This window comes from Schistocerca nitens, chromosome 8 (assembly GCF_023898315.1).
Source record: "Schistocerca nitens isolate TAMUIC-IGC-003100 chromosome 8, iqSchNite1.1, whole genome shotgun sequence".
NCBI classification, from domain to species: Eukaryota; Metazoa; Arthropoda; class Insecta; order Orthoptera; family Acrididae; genus Schistocerca; species Schistocerca nitens.
The window spans coordinates 346,019,992-346,047,102 of record NC_064621.1 but is presented as its reverse complement, the minus strand read 5'-3'; the positions used below and the strand labels follow the sequence as shown (position 1 = coordinate 346,047,102).

General features: G+C 39.9%; 1 protein-coding gene across 1 annotated transcript; it reads left to right on the top strand.

Annotated features, from left to right (window-relative positions):
- Positions 1 to 11,007: 11,007 nt before the first annotated feature.
- Positions 11,008 to 18,952, top strand: LOC126199043 (uncharacterized). Its single transcript, XM_049935748.1, has 2 exons — positions 11,008 to 11,139; positions 16,577 to 18,952. Exon 2 carries the CDS (start codon positions 16,580 to 16,582, stop codon positions 18,854 to 18,856), a length of 2,277 nt encoding a protein of 758 aa, XP_049791705.1. The 5' UTR covers positions 11,008 to 11,139; positions 16,577 to 16,579; the 3' UTR covers positions 18,857 to 18,952.
- Positions 18,953 to 27,111: the final 8,159 nt, after the last annotated feature.

Here is a 27,111-nt window from a genome sequence, read left to right as displayed (position 1 = left end):
TTGTCAACAGGACGTTAAAAAAAACTAACCCTTAGAGAGCATCACCGAAGAAGAAAGCAAGAAACTTGTGTTTTTGCCTTTCTGTGGTACAGTATCGGGGAAGATTAGTCGGTTTCTGAAGAGATATGAGATTTCATCGGTGTTCAGGCCCCCAGCAAAAATCCGACAACTCATGAGGCATGTGAAGGACTATCCAGGGCTTAGAACGCCTGCAGTGTACAATATACCATGTCAATGTGGCTGTTATTACGTTGGCCAAACAGTACACACTGTGGAGGAATGCCGGACGGAAAACGAGAGGTGCTTACGCAGAAAAATCAGAGGTGGCAGAACACGCCTTAGAAAATGGACACTTAATTCTATTCAACGAAACGTCTGTCGTTATGATTATGAACGGATTTTTGGATAGCGTCATAAAAGAAGCCATTGAATTAAAAACCACTGAAAACACCATCAACAAGGACAGCGGTTTCCAGCTCAGCACAGCCTGGGACCCGGCCATCGTGAGATTAAAATGGGCGCGATGGACGCGGGATAAAAATATTACCATATATGGCGAGGAAGATAGCACTAATGACGTCACAGCCAGCAGTGCAGCTATATAACGACGCGGCCACAACGACACAGCAATCAGTCTTACCACTTGACAATGACTGAGGAGAGCTCGGTCGAAATCTCATGGGTTTTTAACCACCTGACGAGGCTGGAAGCCCGAGAAAACTTTATTAATAAAACCTTATCAAATGTTGATAAAGTAGATCTTGCTAACATATTAAAAATTAAACATTGTAGAGACCTTTTTGTGGTTGATGAATTGTCTAATAAATCAAAGAAATTTGAATGTGGTGCAGTGAATTTATATATTTCTGATAATGTGAGTACTCATTGAATATGTTATTATAAAACAAATATTACAGTTAGTTATGATTCATTTCATGGAACCAAAACATTTAATTAGTTATCATAATGTTGAAAAAATACAAAATCTTGATGAATTCATATGTGGTAATATGTATTTATTTGTGTTAAAACTATTATAATTATAAATTTTAAGATATTTTAAATTTAATAAATGGACATTTTCGAAAATAAAATAAAAATAATATATGAAGAATAAGAAAAATTTTAGATCAAAAAATTAATAGAAAAATTAATAAACATTGGTTAGGAGTAATAGAATCAAAAATTAATTCAAGTGTTACATACATCAAAAACAGTTTTGCATCACCCCAGTTCCCAGAACTCCTGAAGACTGTAGACATTGTATCACTGACACAGTCCGCTTGACTATTCAGAGATGTCACTAAACCCCCCAAAAGATGCAAACAAACATGCATGGCAGCGCCTATTAGACGGAGAGGGTCAGACAGCCAATTAGTTCCAGTCATTCCACCAGGAAGGAGGTACAGGGCTCGTGTAGTCTGCAGTTCAATAATGCCTAGACGGTCAATAACGCGGTTCAACAGCGTTCGCATTGTTACTTTGTGCCAGTAAGGGCTCTCAAAAAGAGAAGAGTCCAGGTGTCTTGGAGTGAAGCGATGTTGTTCAGACATGGAGGAGATACAGAGAGACAGGAACTGTCAATGACATGCCTCAGGCCACCCAAAGGCTACCTATGGATTATGGCTGGGAGGAACCCTGTCGCCTCCATGGTGAATAATGCTTTTCGTGCAGCCACAGGACGTCGTGTTACGACTCAAACTGTGTGCAATAGGATGCATGATGCGCAACTTCACTCCCGACGTCCATGGCGAGGGCCATTTTTACACCCACGACACCATGCAGCTCGGTACAGATGGGCCCAACAACAAGCCGAATGGACTGCTCAGGATTGGCATCATGTTCTCTTCATAAATGAGTGTCGCATATGCCTTCAACCAGACAATCATTGGAGAGGTGTTTGGAGGCAACCTGGTCAGGCTGAATGCCTTAGACACACTCTCCAACATGTGCAGCAAGGTAGAGCTTACCTGCTGTTTTTGGGTGGCATTATGTGGGGTCGACGTACGCCGCTGGTGGTCATGGAAGGCGCCATAATGACTGTACGATACGTGAATGCCATCCTCCGACCGATAGTGCAACCATATTGGCATCAATATTGGCGAAGCATTCGTCTTCATTGACGACAATTCGCACCCCCATCGTGTATATCTTGTTAATGACTTCCTTCAGGATAACCACATCACTCAACTAGAGTGGCCAGCATGTTGTCCAGATATGAAGCCTATAGAACATGCCTGGGATAGATTGCAAAGGGCTGTTTATGGACGATGTGATCCACCAACCACTCTGAGGGATCTACACCGAACTGGTGGATAGTATGCCACAAAGAATACAGGCATGCATCAATGCAAGAGGACATGCTACCGGGTAATAGAGGTACCAGGGTGTACAGCAGTCTGGACCACCACCTCTGAAGGTCTCGGTGTATGATGGTACAACATGCAATGTGTGGTTTCCATGAGCAATACAAAGGGCGGAAATGATGTTTATGTTGATCTCTATTCCAGTTTTCTGTACAGATTCCAGTACTCTCAGAACCGAGGTGATGCAAAACATTTTTTGATGTGTGTATAGTAATAATTTAATAGACATGAATTAGAAAAAGTAAAAAATGAAATAGATCAACAAATAGAAAATTTGATTAAATGTGAATTAGAAATATAATTGTAGACACTCGTCATTCGCCAAAATAACAAGATTAATTTATTCGTGTCAAATCGCAAAGTAAAAATCTTTATTATTACTCTGATAAACACTAAAGTAAGACAATTAGTAAATTACAAAGAATAAACAACAGCTCTGAACTTCTCAGCCATCTCTACTATCATCTCTGGACTGCTGTTACTGTAATACATCGTCACACTAGCCCCCCTTTTTGAATATGGGTCATTCAGGTACCATTGTGTGGTGCCTCTTTGGGGAATGTGGCTCCTGTTTGTTCTCTTCTGACCGTAAAAATCTTCCTCTGCAATCCTGGTGCACCTGGAACCTCTGGATACGTAGGATAAATGCGATCTCCAGTTCGGGAGAACACTTCTCTACAGTGTCATGTTGTTGATTGAGGTGTCTCACTAGGTACCACAACTTGTGTCCATGGCCTTCTTTTGCTGTTCCTCTGGCTGCGGTTGATCGGCTGCTGAGGCTTGTAGAGTGCAGGGACGACAAGTTAAGAGTTTTCTTCCTGCCCACATTCTATATTCCGTCTGGACTGCGTGCTCAAATGGCTGCTCATCCCCTTCCTTCTGTGAACTACTTTTCTCCTCGCTCGAACTGACAATTGTATTGTTGGTGCTAATGTCTCTCTACCGTGTCGATTGTTTGTGTTTCTGACTGTGTCCTCCTCCTGTGCCACATACGCTGGTTTTAGTCTCTCTATAGATACTCTCGTGGTCTTGCCCTCTCGCTCTGTGACATTAGTATGTGTCTTATGCTTCAAGACTCGGAATGGTCCCACATTAGCGGATACAATGGTCTTCTGACTGCATCTACTTCTAACCACACATGTGAACGCTGATGAAGATCTTTATGAATAAATACAGGTTTTGTACCGTGATGCAGATGAGCCTGTGGGCGAAGCTTTTACACTGAACGTTGTAATTATTGTGAAAAGTCATGTAGCACGCTTGCTGAAGGTATCGTATTTTGTTGCTCTATTAAATCGGCGGGAATACGAATCTTCTGGCCAAGAACCAACTGACTTGGTGCTAGGTCGATACCTGTTTCAACAGCTGTTTGAAACCCGAGCACCACTACTAACAAAGCTTCAACCATGTCTCTTGGTGACACATGAGTACGGCTTTAAGAGTTCTGTGGAGTCTTTCTACAATGCCATTACTGGCAGGATGATAACTTGTAGTCTGCAAATGAAAAACCCTACATAATTTCCTAAGTTCTAAAAAAAGTTCACATTCAAACTGACTCTCCAGTCGGTTGTCACCATGGTTGGGACTCCAAATCTGGCGACCCATACACTGAAAAAGTTCCTAGCCACCATCTCTGCTGAGATGTCCTTAATCAGTACAGCTTCTGGTCAATGTGTAGAGCAGTCAATCATTGTAAATAGGTACCCATATCCTTCTGACAAGAGTAATGATGTCTAGGTATATATGGGGAAATCTTGTTGCTGCCCGCATCTCGTGGTCGTGCGGTAGCGTTCTCGCTTCCCACGCCCGGGTTCCCGGGTTCGATTCCCGGCGGGGTCAGGGATTTTCTCTGCCTCGTGATGGCTGGGTGTTGTGTGCTGTCCTTAGGTTAGTTAGGTTTAAGTAGTTCTAAGTTCTAGGGGACTCATGACCACAGCAGTTGAGTCCCATAGTGCTCAGAGCCATTTGAACCATTTTTTGAAATCTTGTTGCTGAAGTACTGATATTGCCAATGGGTGCAAAAACATCCCTTCCAACCTTACGTTTTTGACACTGTAATATTATCTCGCCAGTTTTCGGCTATCCTTGTCTTCACAGGCCAAAAAAGTTCTGAGTAACTGTGCGTGCCGATATGCTAATTCCTGGATGTGAAAGGCCTGGACCACATGCAATATCGTATTACGGTATTGCTTAGGGATGTAGATGCGAATCTGACCGTGAGCTGTGTCGCAGCACAATGCCGTTTCGACTGCTGGTACATAAATTTCTTTAAATTCATAACTCAAATTTTTATCTTTCTTTAATACAGCTCTTCATCGACTTTTGTGCTGATGCAATAGCTGGCCATGAAATTCCTTGAATCGTTGTACATGGTCTTGATGGACAGCCCACCACAGTGTTGTCATAACCACTGATGTTGTAAATTGTCCTATGAATTCCAAATATCTGGGGACTCTCTTGGTGGATCCTCTCAAAGGCGTTGACTGCTGGGTGGTGGTCTATATAAACACAGAAATGTCTTGCCCTTAAACCTGTATGGTAATATTTTACTGCTTTTTACATTGCCAGTTAATCTTTAAAGATGTCTGACCACAGGCATGAGCTTTCTTGAAAAGAATACCAATGGCTGCCATTTCCCTGCTATACACTGCTGTATTGCTGCACCAATGTCGCTCTAGTTCGATCAACCATTAGAGACAACTCTGTAGTGTAACCTGAATGACATAACAGTGTACCCAACACCAAAGAATCCTCTAGTTTAGAGAAAGCTCCTCTCATCTGCTGTGACCATGGCACCTGACGTTTACCATTGGTATGTTGGGAGACGCTTGAGCCAAATAGTACATAACGCTTCGTCCGAAAATAGATTATGTCCCGCTAAGTTGCGTAAATGGCGCAGTAATTCTGACAGAGTATGATCTATGACTGCTTCCTGAGAAAAAACACGCTGCATGCGTTGTTCCTTGGGTAATGCTAAGCGTTTTATGACTGTCTCTTTGAAGGCTTGACACGATTGCTCATTAACTATCTTCATGATGGACCTTGTGCTACCTTTGCGATCTCTGGTTCCGTATTTTCGAAAATATAGCTTAGTTTGTCACTGTCACTGTTCACATTATACTATTGCGAAATGATCTCCACCCTTATAAACCATTACTTAGATAATGTAGTCCAAAATTTCGGCAAACGTAATGTTGTAGTCGTACTTCTGGTTGCTGTAGTGGACTTGCTCATTTGAGCCAAAGACAACTGTACGCTTGTATCTTCCCATTACTCTGTCATTGTTATGCTACACTGCTGTTTATTTGTGATTTGCACTTTATTCTTTTTTCATTCAGGGTCACCAATGTAGCTGCTTATTATTGTCTGAAATAACTAGATGAATAGATTCATGATGAACCCAAGAACTAAATTTTTATTAATACGCTGAGCTATGGCACTAAGCTATGACACCCAGTAAATTACAAAGAATGAACAATGGCATGAACTTCTCAGCCATCTCAACTATTGTGTCTGGTCTACTGTCACTGTAATATGTCGCCACATAATCAAAAATTATACATAAAATCATAAACATGATTTAGGAGAAGTTAAATAAAAATTAATACAAATATAATAAAAATGAATTAGAAAAATTAAAAATGGAATAGGTCCAAAAATAGGAAATTTAATTAAACAATGGATTAGGTAACATTTTTCAATACAGTAAGGCTTCTATTACTTAAAAATTGAAGATTAGTAGAAGTGAGTGATCCAATTAATGGTTATGATGTTGTTATCAAACAACTTTTAAAATAGGAAAAAATATTTTAACAAATTTTAATAAAATAAATACAATATATGATAGTGTTATAGAAGATTATCAAAAAATATAAATAATATCAGTTCAACCCTTAATTACACTTCAGATTAATTTAATGGATTAAAAATAAGGTCTATGATAAGAAATAATTGAACTTTGATTTGTAACTGGAAATGAACAAAAAACACATAAGTATTTTGAGTATATATTTACACCCTCAAACAGTTGTTATTATTGCCAAAACATACATACAAATTTATCATTTAATGATTTTGATTAAATATGTTTGATATTCATTAAAAATAACTGTTGCTAACCAATCAATAGAAAAATTGCATAAATCAAATTTTTAACTGTAAAATCAAAAGATTAAATTGAATATTTTCTAGTTGTTGTGAAAATAGTTTTATTTGGTGAAATTTTATCTTATATAAATGGATAACCTAATTACCTTTCAGACAGTCATATCTGTTGCTTGATATGTAAAAAATTTATTGACTCATGTAATCCAAATGGAACAACAACAAAAAATGGTAGACAAGGAATTGAAAAAAATTGTTCAATAAAGTAATTTGTTCAAAAAATTTTTAGGTGCTAATATTCATGAAGAAATTGTTAATTGTCTTTGACATTTATTTTCCACTGTTATTTGATGATGATTATTTGAAATGCATCATAAAGTTTCCAAGGAATTACTACATGCCAAGTCTTAATGGTCACATACCTTAAAATAGATGACATCATCAGTCAAATAAAGACACCCTTTTTAGTCTGAGTATATCATTCTTGGTCTTCCAATCTTATTGTTCCCTCTAGGTTTTTGTACATATTGTTTATTATCTGTCTTTGCCTATAGCTTACCTATATTTTTCTCAGAATTTCAAACAACTTTCACTTTTCCAGCTTGATAAATTCTATGAATGTGTCTTAATTTTTCTTCAGTCTTCCTTCCATCATCAACCGTAACGTGAGAACTGCCCGTCTGATACCCTTACCTTTCCTAAAGTCAAACGGATCATCATCTAACAGCTCCTCAATTTCCTTTTCCATTCTTCTGTGTATTATTCTTGTCAGCAACAGGGTGTATGTGGTGTTAAGATGATTCTGCAATAATTCTCGCACTTGTGCCTCCTACTATCTTCAGAATTGAGTGGTTGATGTTTCCAAAACTCTGATGTTATATCGCCAGTCTCATACAGTCTATACGCTAACATGAACAGTCGTTTTGTTGCCACTTCGCCCCAATGATTTTATAAAATTCCAAGGAATCTTATCTATCGCTTCCACCTTGTTTGATCTCAAGTCATTCAAACCTCTTCTAAATACAGATTCTGCAAATTGTCACCTATCTCTTCCCTGTCGACTCCTGTCTCTTCTGCTGTCATGTCATCAGATGAGTCCTCCCCCTAACAGAGGCCTTCAATGTACTCTTTCCACCTATCCGCTCTCTCCTCTGCGTTTAACAGCGAAATTCCCATTGCTCTATTAATGTTACCACCCTTGCTTTTAATTCCAGCAGAGTTTGTTTTTACTTTTCTATGTTCTAAGTCTGTTCTTACAACAATAATTTATTTTTAGATCCTTCACATTTTTCTTACAGGAAGTGAAATATGGCACTAGCTTCCCCACACTTCCTATTTATTTCGTTCCTGAGTCTCTTGTATTTCTGTAGTCCTGAATTTCTGTGAACATTTGGTATTTCCTTATTTCATCGATAATGTGAATTTCTTGTCTTCATAGTTTCTTTGTAGTTACCATCTTAGCACCCATGTTTTTCTTTCCAGCTTCTGCGCCGATTGCCTTTTTTTAGATATGTCTCCTCTTCTTCATCTGGACAGCCTTCTGAGCTATTCATTATAGCAATAACTGTTTCCTCAGAGATCTTCAAGCATACCTCTTAATCCTTTAGTACTTCCATATCACACTGCTTTGGACATTGATTCTTCCTTACTATTCTCTTAAACTTCAGGATACTTTTCATTATTACTAAATTGTGATCTGAGTCTGTATCTGTTCCTGTGCATGCCTTAGAATCCCATATCTGATTTTGGAATCACTATCTGACCTTGATGTAATCTATCTGGACTCTTCTGTATGTTTGGCCTTTTGCAAGTATATTTGCTCCTCTTGTGACTCTTGAACAGATTATTCACTATTACTAACTGGTATTTATTGCAGAACTCAATTAGCCTTTCACCTCTCCCCTCGTTCCTACTACCATTGCCTTATCATTGCATAACTCGTTCTTCAACTTCGTCCCCTACTACTGTACTACAATCCCCTGTGACTATTAGCTTTTCATCTTCTTTTACATACTGAATTACCCATTCAGTATCCTCACATACTTTCTCTCTCTCTTCAGTCTCTTCTTTCAAAGTTGGCATCTATTATTGAACTTTTGCTGTTGGTGTTAGTTTGTTGTCGATTCTGATGAGAAAAATGCTATCACTCAACTGAGCACAGTTACTCACTTTCTGCCCTACCTTCCTATTCGTAACGAATCCTCCTACCATTATGTCATTTTCTGCTGCTGTTGATATTGACCTTTACTCGTCTGACTTTGATCCTTGTTTTCTGTTCATTTCATTTCGCTGGTAATCATTATATTTAGATTGAGCCTCTGCATTTTCCTTTTCAGATTTTTTAGAATGTCTATCGAACTGCAAATGTGAGAAACTTAAAGTCGACAGCTATATTTTTTGCACCTTTAATATGACACATGTTCATGGTAAATTCAGTTTGTCAGCATCGTTGAGGGGAATATTTAACACTGATATATTGAAAGGCTGCCACAATTAGCTTGTGGTCTGTAAAGATAGTCACTAACTGGGCTTTGATTTCAGGGCAAACTGCCTCACACTGTCTATTGTAAGCACATTTTCTTTGCATGACTTTAATTTTTTTAAAAAAAAGCTTAACGACTGCCACCAATCATTGACTTTTGCTGTAGAGCGGCACCAATTGCTCTTTGTCTTGTCTACAATAATTGCCAATGACTTAGATTGTACAGGATGGGCCAGTAGCACTGCCTCTGTGAGGCTCTCCCGTAGATCACAGAAAGCCTTGTCCATTTCTGGAGCCCATTTGAGTACTCACTTGCCCTTGTGTTGTGACCAGACAGTGCATTTGTTAGAGGTGCTTGAATGGTCAATCTGTGGTAATCACTGCAGGGACGCCTCAAGGCACGCTTCTTACATACCAGGTGTAGAGGAGATGTCCTTCAACAGTCAGAACGATGTACAGTTCCCGAGTGAAGCATTTCCTCAAAGATTGCCCAAATCACTATTAGGCGCTCTGGTGCAATGTTGTGGATGCATTGTTAAATAGGTGAGCCTGGGGCTTTTCATAAGTAATGCATAGTACTGTGCTTAAAGCTGCATTGTTCCATGGAGCTCTATGTGATTGATGTCACTCCAAATATGTGCAGTGCTAGCTTTCTGAAAGAACTGTGTATTTATATTGTCAACTCTTCTCGCCATGCTAGTATCAGATCGACCCTGAATTCCAGTGACATTGTGACTATTGATCCCGTTTATTAGACATGGATTCAGTTAAGTCCACAGTTAGCATGGAATGAGAAAGGAAAATAGCGTCAGAGAAGTACTGAGTGATGTCAGAGACCACAAAAATAAAAAAATGAGAAGCAGAGTCTACATAAATCTTCAGATAGTTGTGGCTATGAGTGTGGATATCAGAATTGTTTGCAGCCATTAAACGTAGAGGCTCACCAGACGTTGCACAATAAAAAGGGACTGTGCTGATATGTGAGCCAATGCCAATCAAGAAAATCAGACCAGAAGGTTTGTGAGAAATATGTAACCACCACGCTTCCATATGAACGCCAGTTGTAGTAGTGACTGAATCGTTGCAGCAGGTGCTGTACTGCTGCAAATGGCGTATTTTTCCACTGTGTTGCAATCTGTGAATGGTTGTGAAATGACGCTCCATTTGTTGGCATCACTGTTTGTAACTGTTGCGATCTGTCGCACCTAATCTAGGTCGCCCTTGCTGTCTGGGTAGTCGAACAGCTTTGTGCACTTCTCAGCTTGAGCTTCAAGTCAGCAGATGTCAGTAGGGCTAGCTTGATATTGGTTGCGATTTTGATATTGAGGGGCAGAGGAAAATTGTGAATGTAACCTTCTATTAGGACCAGTCGTTGACTATAATGCCTGTATCTGTTTGGTCATCGTCTCAACCAGGGAACGTAGACTTCGGAGCTCTTCCCACGAAAAGAACAGTTGAGAACAGGAAAGCGAGTTGAGATCAACTGACTTGAAATTGACTTGACTTGCTGTGACGTAATGGACAGTGGGAATACACCTTGACGTGACGGTTCCGTGACGTGACTGTGCCGTGACAGACAGTGCGAACTGGCCTATAACGAGTGTAAGCCCCAAGGCTGATACCTCCTTGGTGAGCGCAGGAAGAATAGGTTAACTTCCAACGTAAGGAGACGACGACACCGTTTCACCACTAATATCAACGTCAAAACTTTCTTTCCCAGATACTTTGATCTGTTGACGTCTCTTTCCTTTCCTTAGGCATCCTATGTGGAAGCCGCCGTATGAAATGCATTGTGAATGTCTTAACGATCCGTCGCGCCTCGTTCCGTTCAATTTCGCCAAACTTCGTTCGTTCTAGTTTCATAAGAAGATACAAATAAGACTTATCTTTAATTACGTAGATAATCAATTAAAATATTTGGATTGCTTTTAAATTCAGGTCATTACTTCCTCGACTATACAAAGCATTCTCCATCATATATGATTCGAATATACTAGTTCGACTTGCGCCAGCAGACTGATATATCTGTATGGGGACGGCATGTTTTTGAATCATGTTCTCTGATAGTTTGTGGGACGTGTGTGTTTAAACGGAAAGTGTAAATAAAGCAGTGTGACAGAGTTTAATAGCCAACGAAACATAAAATAGAGTTTGAATTTTGGCAGTTTGTAGTGTTTTTCCGATTCCGTGAGTATTTTTTATTTTATTTGGTGATTATCATGTGCTAATCATCTTTGCGTGAGTGTGTGAGGTTTCTGCACGTGTTGTTTACAGGAATTAATTTTGTTAATTGCTTAACACAGAAACTGTCACTGCGACACTATCAAATAACATAATTATGAGGGTGGTTTAACTTTGTGTTTTTCGATCATTTTCAAGTATATTATAAAGTTTACCTCCTGTTGTTGCCAACGCAGGACTGCATATATAGGCCCAGTGAACGAGATCAAAGTTACCTTGACATTTCTTTCAGATGATTCCCATGGACTAAGGTTATGTTGTTATAGGCGTAGCAACATGTTATTAACCTCCGGTTAACTGCCCCAACCATCCGAGTCAAAAATTACTGCCTGAACATCGTATAAAATGCATCGATGCTTGTAGGCATAAGACTTTGAGTTACACGTACAACCAGTTATTTTAAGTTGCATACATGGACATAATATGCATATTTAACCCAGCTTCAGTGCCGATAAAAGTGAACCAAGACCTTGGGCTACGCTACAAATCAGGCCTCTTTGCCACTTTCAGCATTTGGGATGGATTATGTATATTCTAATTTTAGTGTTCGATGATTGTGTGCTGTATATCTTAGGCTGTCATGATGCAAATTACATAGACCATCAGTCTCTCTCAGAAACTAAAGAAAATGAACGAACATGGTTCCTCAGCAATAAGGAAGACATTGTAATCTTACTGTCATGTTATTGTTGTCGTTCATTACGTGTCACTTTTATATTAATTTACTGCAATTACATGTTCTATAATCATGTGATGATACTATTTCAGTGGCCGTTGCAATAAGTAAAAAATTGAAATTCATAGTAGCCTAAATAAAGCCCCTTCATAAGGTACTGCTTTAGTTGTGTTGTGAATGGCTGCAGACAAATAAGATATGAAATTAAAAATCAGATGAATATGTTAATTGAAAATAATAAGTTGTAACTTAATTTATAGTGTGATTTGGATCTACATCTGTATGTTTGTTGTCATATAATATTAGGTCAAAATACTTGATTCCATAATTAAGCACCCTGCCCGCTTTGTAATGACTGTATACTTTTATACTGTTTCGTCAGATTTTATTGTAACTTTCCTGACAGCACGGATAACAGATTGTACACATTCTTCTGATAGATTTTAGATGGGAGATGCAGGTAGTAGAGGAAAGCAGAAAATATATTTAAAATACCTAGGGTGAGATTGCGGTACAGAAAGAGTAAGCTCTGTCTTATAAGTATTATTCATTAGGGGAGTAGTAAACAGAGGTAACCAATGTTTTAACTGTTTTACACAATTGGAGTTATGATTTCTGCAGGGTATAAAATAATAGATATGCATTAGGTCTACTATAATATTATTTTTGCCTAAAGCCTGAGATTTAGAGTAGAAATGGTGGTATGGCTGCTCATTCACTGAAGGGTTGTTTCACTGTAAAATTTGCTCTGAATCATCAGACATCTACTGGCTTAGGTTAGAGAGCATGACTCCTAATAGAAAATATATGTTCTTAGAATCGTGTTTAAAAATAGATCGAGTGTTTAAAAACAAAAATTGCAAGATAACTGTTTTCTGTCCTGCTTCTTGTGTAGACATGCTGCACCACCACACAGTAATCTTCACAATATAATTTTTCTTTCACATTGTCAGATTACATTGATCGTAGTAAATCCCAGAAAGTTCCTAGATTGTGTACTTAGTACTTTCTGTATTTTGTCAACGATGACCCTGTAACAATCTCCTGAGATCCCTCTGATATAATCATAATTTCTTATGCTTGTTCTTTGTATGAAATGACACAGGGATATGCTTGGCGAGAAGTGTTAGTTGACACACATTTGATCGGGTAAATACATACACTAAAACTCGGTTCTTTTGAAAAATATCGAAACTTTGCAAAAGTTAAGAAATGGAAACTGTTTGACTATATTTATAGATAGTACTTTAGTGTCTAGAATAAAGAAAAATGGGTTTTACACAGTACAGGGCGAGGTACATAATTACCAATAAAAACACAGTAGTAGGGTCATTCCACATCAGAGGGAGCGATATTGAAAAGTGTCCCCAATCAGCCATCTCAAAATCTAATGAAATTTGGTGTGAGGGTTTTACATGGGCTTTGGTGGTTATATACCAAATTTCAGACCAGTACCTTAAGTGGTTGAATTCTTAGGGGATTTTAAATGAGGAAGGTGCAAATGTGCCAACTTTGCTAGGCTTTTTAAAAGTTATAACAGACATTTGAGCATTTGCTTTAATATACATAGACAACTTTTTATACTGAATCACACCCTTGCAAAAATTAGGGATTTAGCCATACCTAAATATAGATACAAGCCTCTAAAGTGGCAAAAAAATTCATCACGCTATTCTGAGAACCATGGTTTCACCGACCACTGCTACTTTTCGTATGAGCCAATCACGCCAAAACTATTCCTACCTATGATGTCTATATATCAATCAAATTTAATTAGTACTGGATGCCCCCATTAAAAGATATGCACCTGCAAATTTGGCCAAAATTTTCTAGGTGCAAATATTAGGGTATTTTTAGGGGACAATATCTCAAATGTGTCTACTTCAATGCTATTTTTCTTGTCACAGCTGGATAGAGCATCCTTTAAGCTTTCAAAGCTATATTTTTTTAATTTCTGGATCTTACATACTGATGCGTAAGAATACCTATCAAAAGTAGGGAAAATAGATTACTGACAAATGCAAAAATTAATACAATTTGAAGTTGTAAATCAAAAAATATGTAGTTGTAGTGTCTTTTAATAGGAACGCCTACTCCTTTGTAATCTTAAAGAAGTGTTTGTTGCTTATTGTAAGCAATATGTAAATGAACTAAGCATCTCAAAATTTTGTGAGCTCAGCCCGAAATGGTGTAGTACAGTGGTGCTTCTGGACCACATTCAGTATGTGTATGTGCAAGACATCAAAATGTCAAATTAATGTTGGCTACAGCAACATCCATTCAAGATGACTACGAGGATTTGATGAAAAAACTGTATGCAGTTTGGAATCACAAAATTGTATGCTCCAACTTTATGAGGAATGTCCAGCAAAAATGCGACTAGAGGCTTCTCTTGAAGACTCTTTCAAAGACTGTGACCCTGAAGAAACAATGGAATACAAGCAATGTGTCCATGCTGCAAGAGACACATTGGAAACTTGCCAGAGAACTGTTGAATATTTCATGGAGGCACTGATTTTGAAAATACGTTTAAGAAGCCATCACTTTGTGTCAGAACACCAAAGTTTATATCTTAAGCAGCTAAAAAGAAATCTTGCAAAAAGTGAATTATTGATAAAATATAAATGGACTATTTCCCTTTTCTAGTAAGTGCAATTGTTTGCTTCCTTCCCAATATGAACTCATTTAATATTAAAATTGTCATCCTAAATACAGTGCAGAATCTATTCTGTCTTATGATTCAGATTAATTACAAAACTCATCATACCATATTCTGTTTTGCCCAGGTGATGCTGCAACAGTTATTCTGATTTTATTACTGTTGAGTGATAGTCCTCCGAAATAGTTGGAAATTTAATTGATATCTTGACTACATTTGGTGTCATCTCGTAATGTACTGTCAGTAGCAAACCTTAGCCAATGTATGGAAATTTTGCATAATTCCAGCTGTTTTTTTTTTTTTTTTGTGTGTGTGTGTGTGTGTGTGTGTGTGTGTGTGGAAAGTTTGAACAAGCATATTGTGGCTTTTCATTGCTGTCCACTGACTTTCTGGATTCTTCTTTTGTGTAACTCAAATAATCTTTCCAATAGTGGGGCATATGTTTCATGATGTTTGTTAGATTGCCCCAGCAGCTGCCAGAGATACGTTTCTAGGTTTATTACAGTATGCAAATCAGTGATGAAATTAATTTTTATTTGTAATAATATTCTAGTGCCAAAATGATATGCCTCTTCCCTTTCTGTAGCCAAAACCCAAATTTTGTTCATATTTTGTTTTTAGAGCCCAGTGATTTGATGCATTATTATTATTATTATTGTTGTTGTTGTTGTTGATACACTGTGTGATCAAAAGTATTTGGACTACTGGCTGAAATTGACTTAGAAGTTCATGGCACCTTCCATCAGTAATGTTGGAATTCAATATGGTGTTGGCCCATCCTTAGCCTTGATGACAGCTTCCGCTCTCGCAGGCATACATTTAATCAGGTGCTGGAAGGTTTCTTGGGGAATGACAGCCCATTCTTCTTGGAGTGCTGCACTAAAAAGAGGTATCGATGTCAGTCAGTGAGGCCTGGAACGAAGTCAGCGTTACAAAACATCCCAAAAGTGTTCTGTAGGATTCAGGTCAGGACTCGTGCACGGCAGTCCATTACCGGGATGTTATTGTCATGTAACCAAATGCCACAGGCCGTGAATTATGAACAGGTGCTCAATCGTGTTGAAAGATGCAATCGCCATCCCCGAATTGCTCTTCAACAGTGGGAAGCTAGAAGGTGCTTAAAAAAAATCAATGAAGGCCTGTTCTGTGATAGTGCCATGCAAAACAACAAGGGGTGCAAGCCCCTTCCATGAAAAATACGACCACATCATAACACCACGGCCTCCTAACTTTTCTGTTGGCACTACATGTGCTGGCAGATGTCGTTCACCGGGCATTCGCCATGCCCACACCCGCCATCTGATTGCCACATTGTGTGCCGTGATTTGTCACTCCACACAATGTTTTCCACTGTTCAATTGTCCAATGTTTATGCTCCTTACACCAAGGGAGGCATTGTTTGGCATTTACTGGCGTGATGTGTGGCTTATGAGCAGCCGCTTGACCATGAAATCCAAGTTTTCTCACCTCCCACCTAACTGTCATAGTACTTGCAGTGGATCATGATGCAGTTTGGAATTCCTGTGTGGTGGTGTGGATAGATGTCTGCCTATTACACATTATGACCCTCTTTAACTGTTGGCGGTCTGTGTCAGTCAACAGACAAGGTCGGCCTGTACGCTTTCGTGCTGTACATGTCCCTTCACATTTCCAGTTCACTATCACACCAGAAACAGTGGACCTAGGGATGTTCAGGAGTGTGGAAATATATCATACAGATGTGTGACACAAATGACACCCAATCACCTGACCACTATCGAAGTCCAAGAGTTCCATGGAACACCCCATTCTGCCCTCTCACAATGTCTAATGACTACTGAGGTAGCTGATATTGAGTACCTGGCAGTAGGTGGCACCTAACATGTTTTTGGGGGTGTCCAGATACTTTTGATCACACAGTGTAAGTTGTAGTTTTCAGAATTACACAGCAAGACTTTTTTTCAGTTTGTTTGCTTTGTGTGCATAATGTTTTTTCCTTCTTATCCTATGATGAATTTTATTAAAGTATTTAGGATGTTCCATTAAAGCATTTTTTTTTTCTTTTGTAGATCATGGCAAAGAGTAAATCTGAAAATAAAGCCCCCAGAAAAGAGGGGTTCAACCGGTCTGGTCACAGCATGAATCCAGAACGAAGGACAGAAGGACTGAAGGGAGTTGCAAAAGTACGAACGAAATCTACAATTAAGCGTCTTCAGATGTACAGGAACTTCAAACCAAAACGAGATAGAACAGGAAAAATCATAAGTCCAGCACCTTTTCAAGGGAAATTAGCATCTGGTACAGTGGCAAGAATTGAGCCAAATCAGAAATGGTTTGGGAATTCTCGTGTCATCACACAAAATGCACTCCAGAAGTTTCAAGAGGAATTAGGAGTAGCTGTAAAAAATCCATATGATGTTGTTATGAAACCAACAAAGCTGCCAATAACACTGTTGAATGAGAAAGCTAAGAACACAAGAGTACATATTTTAGACACAGAAAGTTTTGACAGTGTTTTTGGGCCTAAAAAAAGCAGAAAGAGACCGCATATAAGAGTAGGAGATCTTGAAAACTTATCAAAAATGGCTGAAAGTAGTGCTGCTAATTACAAAGAAGATAAAGATCGTGATTTAGTGAAAGAGGACAGCGGTATTAAAGATGCACCCCGGGAGTGGATAATGGCAGCTGGGCAGAGTAAACGTATTTGGAATGAGCTGCACAAGGTGATTGACTCTTCTGATGTTGTGTTGCAAGTTTTAGATGCCAGAGATCCATTAGGCACCAGGTGCCCATACATTGAAAATTTTTTGAAGACAGAAAAGCCTCATAAACACCTCATATTTATTTTGAATAAAGTTGATTTGGTCCCCACGTGGGTGACACAAAGATGGGTTGCTGTCCTCAGCTCAGAATATCCTACGATAGCATTTCATGCTTCTATAACACATCCGTTTGGTAAAGGATCTCTGATAAACCTACTGAGACAATTTTCAAAGCTTCATATTGATAAGAAACAGATTAGTGTTGGCCTCATAGGGTACCCAAATGTGGGAAAAAGCTCTATAATTAACACACTTCGCTCAAAGAAGGTATGCAAAGTGGCACCAATAGCTGGTGAAACCAAAGTGTGGCAGTATGTCACTTTAATGAGGCGAATTTACCTGATAGACTGTCCAGGTGTTGTGTACCCATCAGCAGAAACTGATACTGAGAAAGTTCTTAAGGGAGTAGTGAGGGTTGAGCTAGTTCAAAACCCGGAGGATTATATTCCACCTGTCCTTGAGCGAGTTAAGAGAGAATACATTGTTAAAACATACCAAGTAGATGGCTGGGAAACAGCTGAAGAATTTCTTGAGAAATTAGCATTTCGAACTGGGAAGCTTTTGAAAGGAGGTGAACCTGATATTACAATAGTTTCCCGCATCATTCTCAATGATTGGCAGAGAGGGAAGTTGCCCTTCTACGTTATGCCACCTGGATTTGAGATTCCACTTTCCATGAAGGAGCAAACAGGAAACAGTGAACATGGAAATGAAAGTTCTGCTCCTGCAAATGAAAGCAGTAATAGCCAAACCCCATGCACTACTGAAATAAAGGAAACAGGTAACAGAAGTGAAGTACCAACAACGAAAACCATTGACAAAGAAGATGAAGGGAAAATTGTCACCACTGAAAGTGAGAATAAAGTATCTAATGAGAATAAAAATGATAATGTATCAGGTAATCATAATAGTGCTAGTGTCATACAGGAAAGAGCCGATCCAGTAAAATCTGTGGAAGAATGTGAAATGTCAGTTGAAACACAGGCTACAGATAATATGCAGATAAATGAGGAAATCACGCAAGACAGCAATAAGTGCAGTAAGAAGGAACCTTTGTTGAAAGTAATGCAGAACTTTAGTAAAATAAAAGTGGCATTGCCATATATTGCTAAGGAGGACAGAGAGCTAAGACAGAAACTAGGTTGTGAAGATAATCCTTCAGACTTAAGTGACAGTGAGGGTTCTGTAGAAGATTCAGATAGTGAAGTGGGCAATGAAAATAGTGCAGAAAACCAGAAAGGGGGCGATAATGGTGATAGTGATAGTGACAGTTCATCTCTATTTGATTCTGACGACGAATACTTTGAAAGTAAGCATAATGTTAGTGTGGAATCAACAAGTGGTAATTTCCAGGTAACAAATCTGAAACACAAGAAAAGACGAAAGGTTGATCAAGACAGTGCTTCTCTTCCTCAGCTAACAAGTAAAATGCGAAGAAGAATAGAAAGACAAAACCGGCCTAAGAAGGTTGGAAGTAATTTCTATGCTACGCATAATGTGAAAAATAGAAATAAAAAGAAAATATAAATACGATGTATGGTGGTTAGGCTTTTTATAAATGGCAAATCATTTGTGTTTAATTATCATTGTTGTTATGTAATTATATTTATTTTTGTAAAACGAGCTACTTTTGCTTCAAATTTTTTTAGTGCTTCATATAAGCTACTGCACAATTTTTAAAGTATTTTTTTTTATGTGGCTGCTTATTAACTGTCATACTAGGTGCCCTACTATGAGCAAAAATCTGTTAACATGTTTTAATAATTTTGAATCTTAAAGTTAACTTGCTGCAAGTTGTGTTATGCATTAGACTTGATACAGCTCAAATGCGTATTAAAGAAAGTACATGATATAGGGCATTAATTAAAATTTGTGTCAGGATTGAGGATTTCAGAGTAGGAAGGAAGCAGCATGTCATCTTGGATGGAAAATCATTGACAGATGTAGGAGTAACTTAAGGTGTGCCCCAGAGAAGTATGTTGAAGCCCTTGCTAATGATATGGTGTGACCTGTATGAAAAATGTTGCACAAATATTCATTCAGATCTTGATAAAATTTCAAACTGATGCAAAGACTGGCAACTTGTAAATGTCAAGGATATCGAAGTGCTCACTTCACTAAATAAAACAAAAATGACTATTATATCATTGATTCACAATTATAATTGGTCAATTTGTATGAATACCTGGGAGTAACAATTTGTAGGGATATGAAAAGGAATGATTATGTAGCCACAGTTATATGTAATGCAAGTGGCAGACTTCAGTTCTCTGGCAAGGTACTGGGAAAATACAGTCGTTTTACAAAGAAGATTGCTTACCTAAAAGTCACGGGGGATTCATGCTATCAGAGATATACAAATAAGTGCAGTACAAATTGTCACTGTTCTTCAACCAGGCAGAATCACAGAAATGCTTAGAAATTGGTACGGGCAGGCACTTGAAGATGGACATGAACTATAGTGTGAGTGCTTGCTTACAGATTCAAAAACCAGTATTAAGTGAGCAATTGAAGAATATATTTGATTCTCCTAGGTGATATCCCTGTAGGGACATCTGTAGATGAAATAAGTGAAACGTCCCCTTTGAACAATTATACACGACTGTGCTTAAACTGACACACAATATTTTTAGCGCAACGCAATCTGACTTTCAAAAATCCCTACAAAAGAATGGCCCTGACAAACATTAACCTATACGTTTCACAAATCACTTACCTCACAAAAATCTTCGTTACTCAAACTACTGCAATACAGCAAGCGCCACTACTGCCAGCTAAATAAAAGATTCAAACTACAAAATACTGATAGGCATGGTTAGCAAATGAAAGATTTTGATAGAGAACAAACAATGTATTTACCTTAATATTGTTCAAAAGTCATATTATATATAGCAGTTCATGACATCCATTTTTACGAATGTTCTGTTTCTGATGGACACACGTCCAGATCATCTGCTCTCAAAACACTGCCATTTCACTCCCCAAATCCACCACTGCTGGCGGCTCACCTCCAACTGCGCAACGCTACGCGCTGTTAACAGCCAGCTGCCCAACACTACAAATGGCAGACAACAATGCAAACTAGCCACAGGCTGCACACAGCACAGCCAGTGATTTTCATACAGAGCACTACGTGGCGTTACCAATAAGAAAACCTAAACAGCCTACTTACATAAGTTAGTTGCAGTGTGCACAGATACATTTAAGCAGTCAATCTTCCTGTGTTCCACACATGAATGGAATGGGTCCAAGAAACAGTACCAGGATGTGGTACAGTTGGGATTACCTTCTACCACTTACTTCACATTGGTTTGCAAAATATGGATGTAGATAACACTTTCAGTTATGCTTTTGTAGGGTAGACACTCTAATCTTGTTCCTTTTGGCATCACACACCATTTGACAAGTTGCGACACCATGAACTTATTTGACTAACATTTTGTGAGCACATTTCATAACTTTCTTTCTTGGCAGTCTCTCCCCTTTTTTCGTGTTGGATACATTTTATGATATTATAGCAAGCTGTCTCTGAAGACATCTCATATGGTCACTGTTCATGTTTGTGCTGACAGATAACAAGTGCACTACTTGGATGCAGAATATAACTCTACTTAAGTCACATGACCGAGCTAGTTTCCACTATAGCCAGTTTGTGGGCTTTGCCAAGTAATATATGTAGTTTCACATACATCATTTGAAAAGGTAATGTGAAATTTATTTATCACAGACGTGTCAGTTCTAGATGATTTAGTTTATATGAAATTTTAATACTGGGGCGAGTGTTTTTGTCTCATGCCTTGTAAATTAATTAATTAATTTATTTATTTATATGGGAAGGACATATGCAGTACCTTGATTTGTTGTGCGAATTCTACTTGGAAATTTTCATGTTTATGCTGAGGAGGCACATGTAAAACTGTAATGTGACCTACACTTCTGTATTAGTTGAGTGTGAGGAATCCTCTTCAGCTCAACAATAACAACAAACTGTCTATTCGCATGAACGGAAACAGGCAGACAGCGTTTGTTGGTAATGAGGATCACCCTGTGGCTAAACATGCCTTGGTGCACGGTCAGCACATCTTGGCACAGTGTTACACCGTCCGGGTTATCTGGATACTTCCCACTGACACCAACCTATCAGAACTCCGGGGATGGGAACTTGCCCTTCAGTATATCCTCTCTTCCCGTTACCCACCAGGCCTCAACCTCCGCTAATTTCAAGTTGCCGCCCCACGTACATCACTTGTCATTCAACATCATCTTTGCCTCTGTACTTCCGCCTCGACTGACATCTCTGCCCAACCTCTTTGTCTTTACATATGTCTGCCTGTGTCTGTATATGTGCGGATGGATGGATGTGTGTGTGTGTGTGTGTGCGTGCGTGCATGCGAGTGCGAGTGTATACCTGTCCTTCTCTCCCCCTAAGGTAAGTCTTTCTGCTCCCGGGATTGGAATGACTCCTTACCCTCTCCCTTAAAACCCACATCCTTTCATCTTTCCCACTCGTTCCCTCTTTCCTGATGAAGCAACCGTGGGTTGCGAAAGCTTGAATTTTGTGTGTGTGTTTGTTATTGTTTCTGAAGTGTTGGCAGAAGAGCCAACACCGTGTTGCTAGAGGAGGCCGAAATGCACGCGTTTAATTACACGCAGACTGGCGTGAGGTCTGGAACAGGACAATGTCTTGAGAATTGCAAATAAAGTACGTAGATGATGTAATACTTAACTTTAATCCATAATTGGTGTACATCTCTCTTGACTGTACATAATATCCATTTCAATATACACTGGTGATGGCGCCTTGCTAGGTCGTAGCAAATGACGTAGCTGAAGGCTATGGTAACTATCGTCTCGGCAAATGAGAGCGTAAATTGTCAGTGAACCACTGCTATGAACGTTGGCTGTACAACTGGGGCGAGTGCTAGTAAGTCTCTCTAGACCTGCCGTGTGGCGGCGCTCGGTCTGCGATCACTGACAGTGGCGACACGCGGGTCCGACGTATACTAATGGACCACGGCCGATTTAAAGGCTACCACCTAGCAAGTGTGGTGTCTGGCGGTGACACCACAGTTTCTATTAACGTACCAACGCTTTCGTTTGGTAAGTTACATCATCTTTGTTTTTTGATATATTTTTCCCACGTGGAATGTTTCCCTCTATTATATTCATATCATCAATTTGAACCCAATAATTACATTTGTTATTGTCACTGTTGCATTCCGAAATCTTTTCTGTCATCTTACTTTCTCTTTTTGTTTGTGCAAGTAGTTTCACTTTGTGTTCACGTTCTCCTTTTTACCGTAATCTACCATCCAATTTTATCCTGCCTATATATACTCAATAATACGTAACTTACTTCCAAACCATAACCAAAATTTTTTTTTCCCGATTTCAACACTACCGCTGCAATAGAATCAACCGTTCCCAGTTCACAAACGGTTCCTTTCGCCTATTAAACAACCAATTTGGCTAGTTATAACAACTTTCGCTTTATTTCCGTTTTTCCCACATCACTGATCATTTTTTAGCCGCTTCTCACAGGTTTTAACGTCATTATTTCTTCGTCAGACAATTGTTAGCCTCATTTTCATAATCTGCCACCACAAAACCACTCCTTTTAATACATTTACACACAGTTTTTTCGAAATTTTCACGAATTTCTCCACCCTTTAACGTGTTTTGGAGGCAACACAACCACCTAACCTTTGTGCACATCGTTGTTTACCAACCTCACCACAGGATCAACATAACTCAGCTTTAACTAACACTTTTTCGACTTTTTTCACACCAGATCTCCAGTTGCTTTGTAGTTCACCTTTATCTCTCCCCATATACTTTTATTTTCATTTTAGCCTCATGTCACACTTTCCACCTTCTAATACCATGTCACCCTCACAACATCTCCACAATGACCCCATTAAGTTTTATTTACATTCCCACTGCAAACATTCTTCGCCCTAGCCAGATTATGCTCCCATATTTTATTTCCTCAGGCTTGTCTGACATTTGGCATTACCCCCAAAGGCCTCACACTTAAAGTTCCCATCTCTGGCTGTAACCCTTCTTTCCATCAGTCCCTATACCAGTTCCAAACTGAACAATCCATTGCCCTCACCCACCTAATCCCACCTACACGTCAACTCAGCCAATGAACACACCCATCAACTCCTATCCTTAATAAGAGTCCTCAATCTTTCATCTCCCACATCCACACCGGCTGTTCAGAGCATCCTCCTACAGGCCAACTGCAAATTAGAACAGCATGCCACCCTCCACCTCAAAAAACTATCCAATCTCCTGGTTTCCCACCTCCGGAAAGGCAACTCACTCACCCTCCACAACCTTTCCAGCAAACCTCAACCTTGTCTCATTGCACACAGACCCAGTCTCTCTCATCTACTCAGTCTCCCACTTCCAGCTCCACTCCCCCCAAAACCTCAAAATTCTAATCAACACAATCTGGAACCACAACACCCCAATTCAGTAGTTAACCTTTCCTCCAAACCTCTCTCCCAATCGAAAACCTCTGTCCTATCCAAAGGCCTCACCTTCAGCCCTACTCCCAGATTAAACCAAACAGCTCTCGTCAAAGATTTACTGTCCTACACTCGTACTCTCTGCTGGAAATATCACTTTGCCACGAAGAAAAATAATCCTAATTTTACCCCTAATGATCCAACTCCCCAAGACACTATCCAAATTGAACCCTGCCTGGAACAGTTCCGTCCTCCGTCACAGCGGGACCCACCTCCTCTTCCTCAAAATCACCCTCTCCAAACCTTCCAGGAATTTCTCACTTCCAGCCTTGCCTCTCAATCCTTCTTGAAAAACCTTAATCCTACTCCCAACATCACCACAGCTGAAGCCCAGGCTATCCGTGATCTGAAGGCTGACCGATCCATCGTCATTCTTCCGGCGGACAAGGGTTCCACGACAGTGGTACTTGATCGTCGGGAGTATGTGGCTGAGGGACTGCATCAGCTTTCAGACAACACTACATACAAAGTTTGCCAAGGTAATCCCATTCCTGATGTCCAGGCGGAGCTTCAAGGAATCCTCAGAACCTTAGGCCCCCTACAAAACCTTTCACCTGACTCCATCAACCTCCTGACCCCACCGACACCCCCCACCCCTACCTTCTACCTAGTCCGTAAAATTCACAAACCCAATCATCTCGGCCACCCCATTGTAGCTGGTTACCAAGCCCCCACAGAACGTATCTCTGCCTATGTAGATCAACACTTTCAACCCATTACATGCAGTCTCCCATCCTTCATCAAAGACACCAACCACTTTTTCGAACACCTGGAATCGTTACCCAGTCTGTTACCCCCAGAAACCATCCTTGTAACCATTGATGCTACTTCCTTATACACAAATATCCCGCACATCCAAGGCCTTGCTGTCACGCCAATCACCTGCTACCCTACCCAAAACCTCTTTCCTCATTACTTTAGCCAGCTTCGTCCTAACCCACAACTTCTTCACTTTAGAAGGCCAGACATACCAACAATTAAAGGGAACAGCCATGGGTACCAGGATGGCCTCCTCGTATGCCAACCTATTTATGGGTCGCTTAGAGGAAGCCTTCTTGGTTACCCAAGCCCGCCAACCCAAAGTTTGGTACAGATTTATTGATGACATCGTCATGATCTGGACTCACAGTGAAGAAGAACTCCAGAATTTCCTCTCCAACCTCAACTCCTTTGGTTCCATCAGATTCACCTGGTCCTACTCCAAACCCCATGCCACTTTCCTCGATGTTGACCTCCATCTGTCCAGTGGCCAGCTTCAGACATTTGTCCACATCAAACCCACCAACAAGCAACAGTACCTCCATAATGTATCTGTTATTTATTAACAGTAGTCCTGAATCCCTGAATCATTACACCAACAACCTGAAAACAGCTTTCGCATCCCGCAACTACCCTCCTGACCTGGGACAGAAGCAAATAACCAGAGCCACTTCCTCATCCCCTCAGACCCAGAACCTCGCGCAGAAGAACCCCAAAAGTGCTCCACTTGTGACAGGATAATTTCTGGGACTGGATCAGACTCTGAATGTGGCTCCCCAGCAGGGATACGACTTCCTCAAATCCTGCCCTGAAATGAGATCCATCCTTCATGAAATCCTCCCCACTCCATCAAGAGTGTCTTTCCGCTGTCGTCCTAACCTTCGTAACCTCTTGGTTCATCCCTATGAAATCTCCAAACCACCTTCCATACCCTCTGGCTCCTACCCTTGTAACCGCCCCCGGTGTAAAACCTGTCCCATGCACCCTCCCACCACCACCTACTCCAGTCCTGTAACCCAGAAGATGTACACGATCAAAGGCAGAGCCACGTGTGAAAGCACCCACGTGATTTACCAACTGACCTGCCTACACTGTGAAGCCTTCTATGTGGGAATGACCAGCAACAAACTGTCCATTCGCATGAACGGACACAGGCAGACAGTGTTTGTTGGTAATGAGGATCACCCTGTGGCTAAACATGCCTTGGTGCACGGCCAGCACATCTTGGCACAGTGTTACACCGTCCGGGTTATCTGGATACTTCCCACTGACACGAACCCATCAGAACTCCAGAGATGGGAACTTGGCCTTCAATATATCCTCTCTTCCCGTTACCCACCAGGCCTCAACCTCTGCTAATTTCAAGTTGCCACCCCACGTACATCACTTGTCATTCAACAACATCTTTGCCTCTGTACTTCCGCCTCAACTGACATCTCTGCCCAACCTCTTTGTCTTTACATATGTCTGCCTGTGTCTGTATATGTGCGGATGGATGTGTGTGTGTGTGCGCGCGCGCGAGAGTGTATACCTGTCCTTTTTTCCCCCTGAGGTAAGTCTTTCCGCTCCCGGGATTGGAATGACTCCTTACCCACTCCCTTAAAACCCAAATCCTTTCATCTTTCCCTCTCCTTCCCTCTTTCCTGACGAAGCAACCATGGGTTGCGAAAGCTCAAAATTTTGTGTGTGTGTTTGTGTGTTTTTTTATTGTGCCTATCTACCAGCGCTTTCCCGTTTGGTAAGTCATGGAATCTTTGTTTTATATATATATGAGAGAGAGTGTGTGTGTGTGTGGGGGGGGTGTATAGATAAATGGTAACACATGGGAGGAACATCATCAGAATTGGAGCAGTATGCAAAAGCTGAGCCCACCATTTAGATCATAAGGAAAATACAAACCTTACTATGGGTCCCGCAGTCCCTATATCAGTGATACTCCGAATAGAATAAACACTGAAGCAAAAGGCACATGAACTGCATACCCATATGTACTTACATAAAAATTTCAATTTCATCAGACTTGCGAGATCCACTGGGCTGTTCAACCAGTCCCTAGTAAATGGTCCAATAAAAAGAAAGAATCTTCTGTTCACTACTGTTAATAAATAACAGATACATTATGAACAGAACTATGGACACTAGAGCTGACCTCTTTAAATCAATAGCTTTAACAAGAATACACAAACTGTACTTCCTATGGTAATGAGGGAGAGAAATAATTGTAGGTGTTCTCCAGTTTACAGCAAAGAGGCCTACAGTTGTATGCAGTGTCACTGTGATATTATTTGTAAAAGGTCATGGTAGGGCATTGAACTATGAGAGTGTAATTGCATAAAATCCTGTGTTTTTAGTAATGTGTTCGTATACAGTTGTTGACTGAGAAGGTGTAGTGTTAAACTGCATAATTTCTAGGTCAGTTTTCTTTCTGTCTCTTCTTTCCCCTTTTTCAAGTTATATGCTTCAGACTGAGACCGCTATTATTTCAAG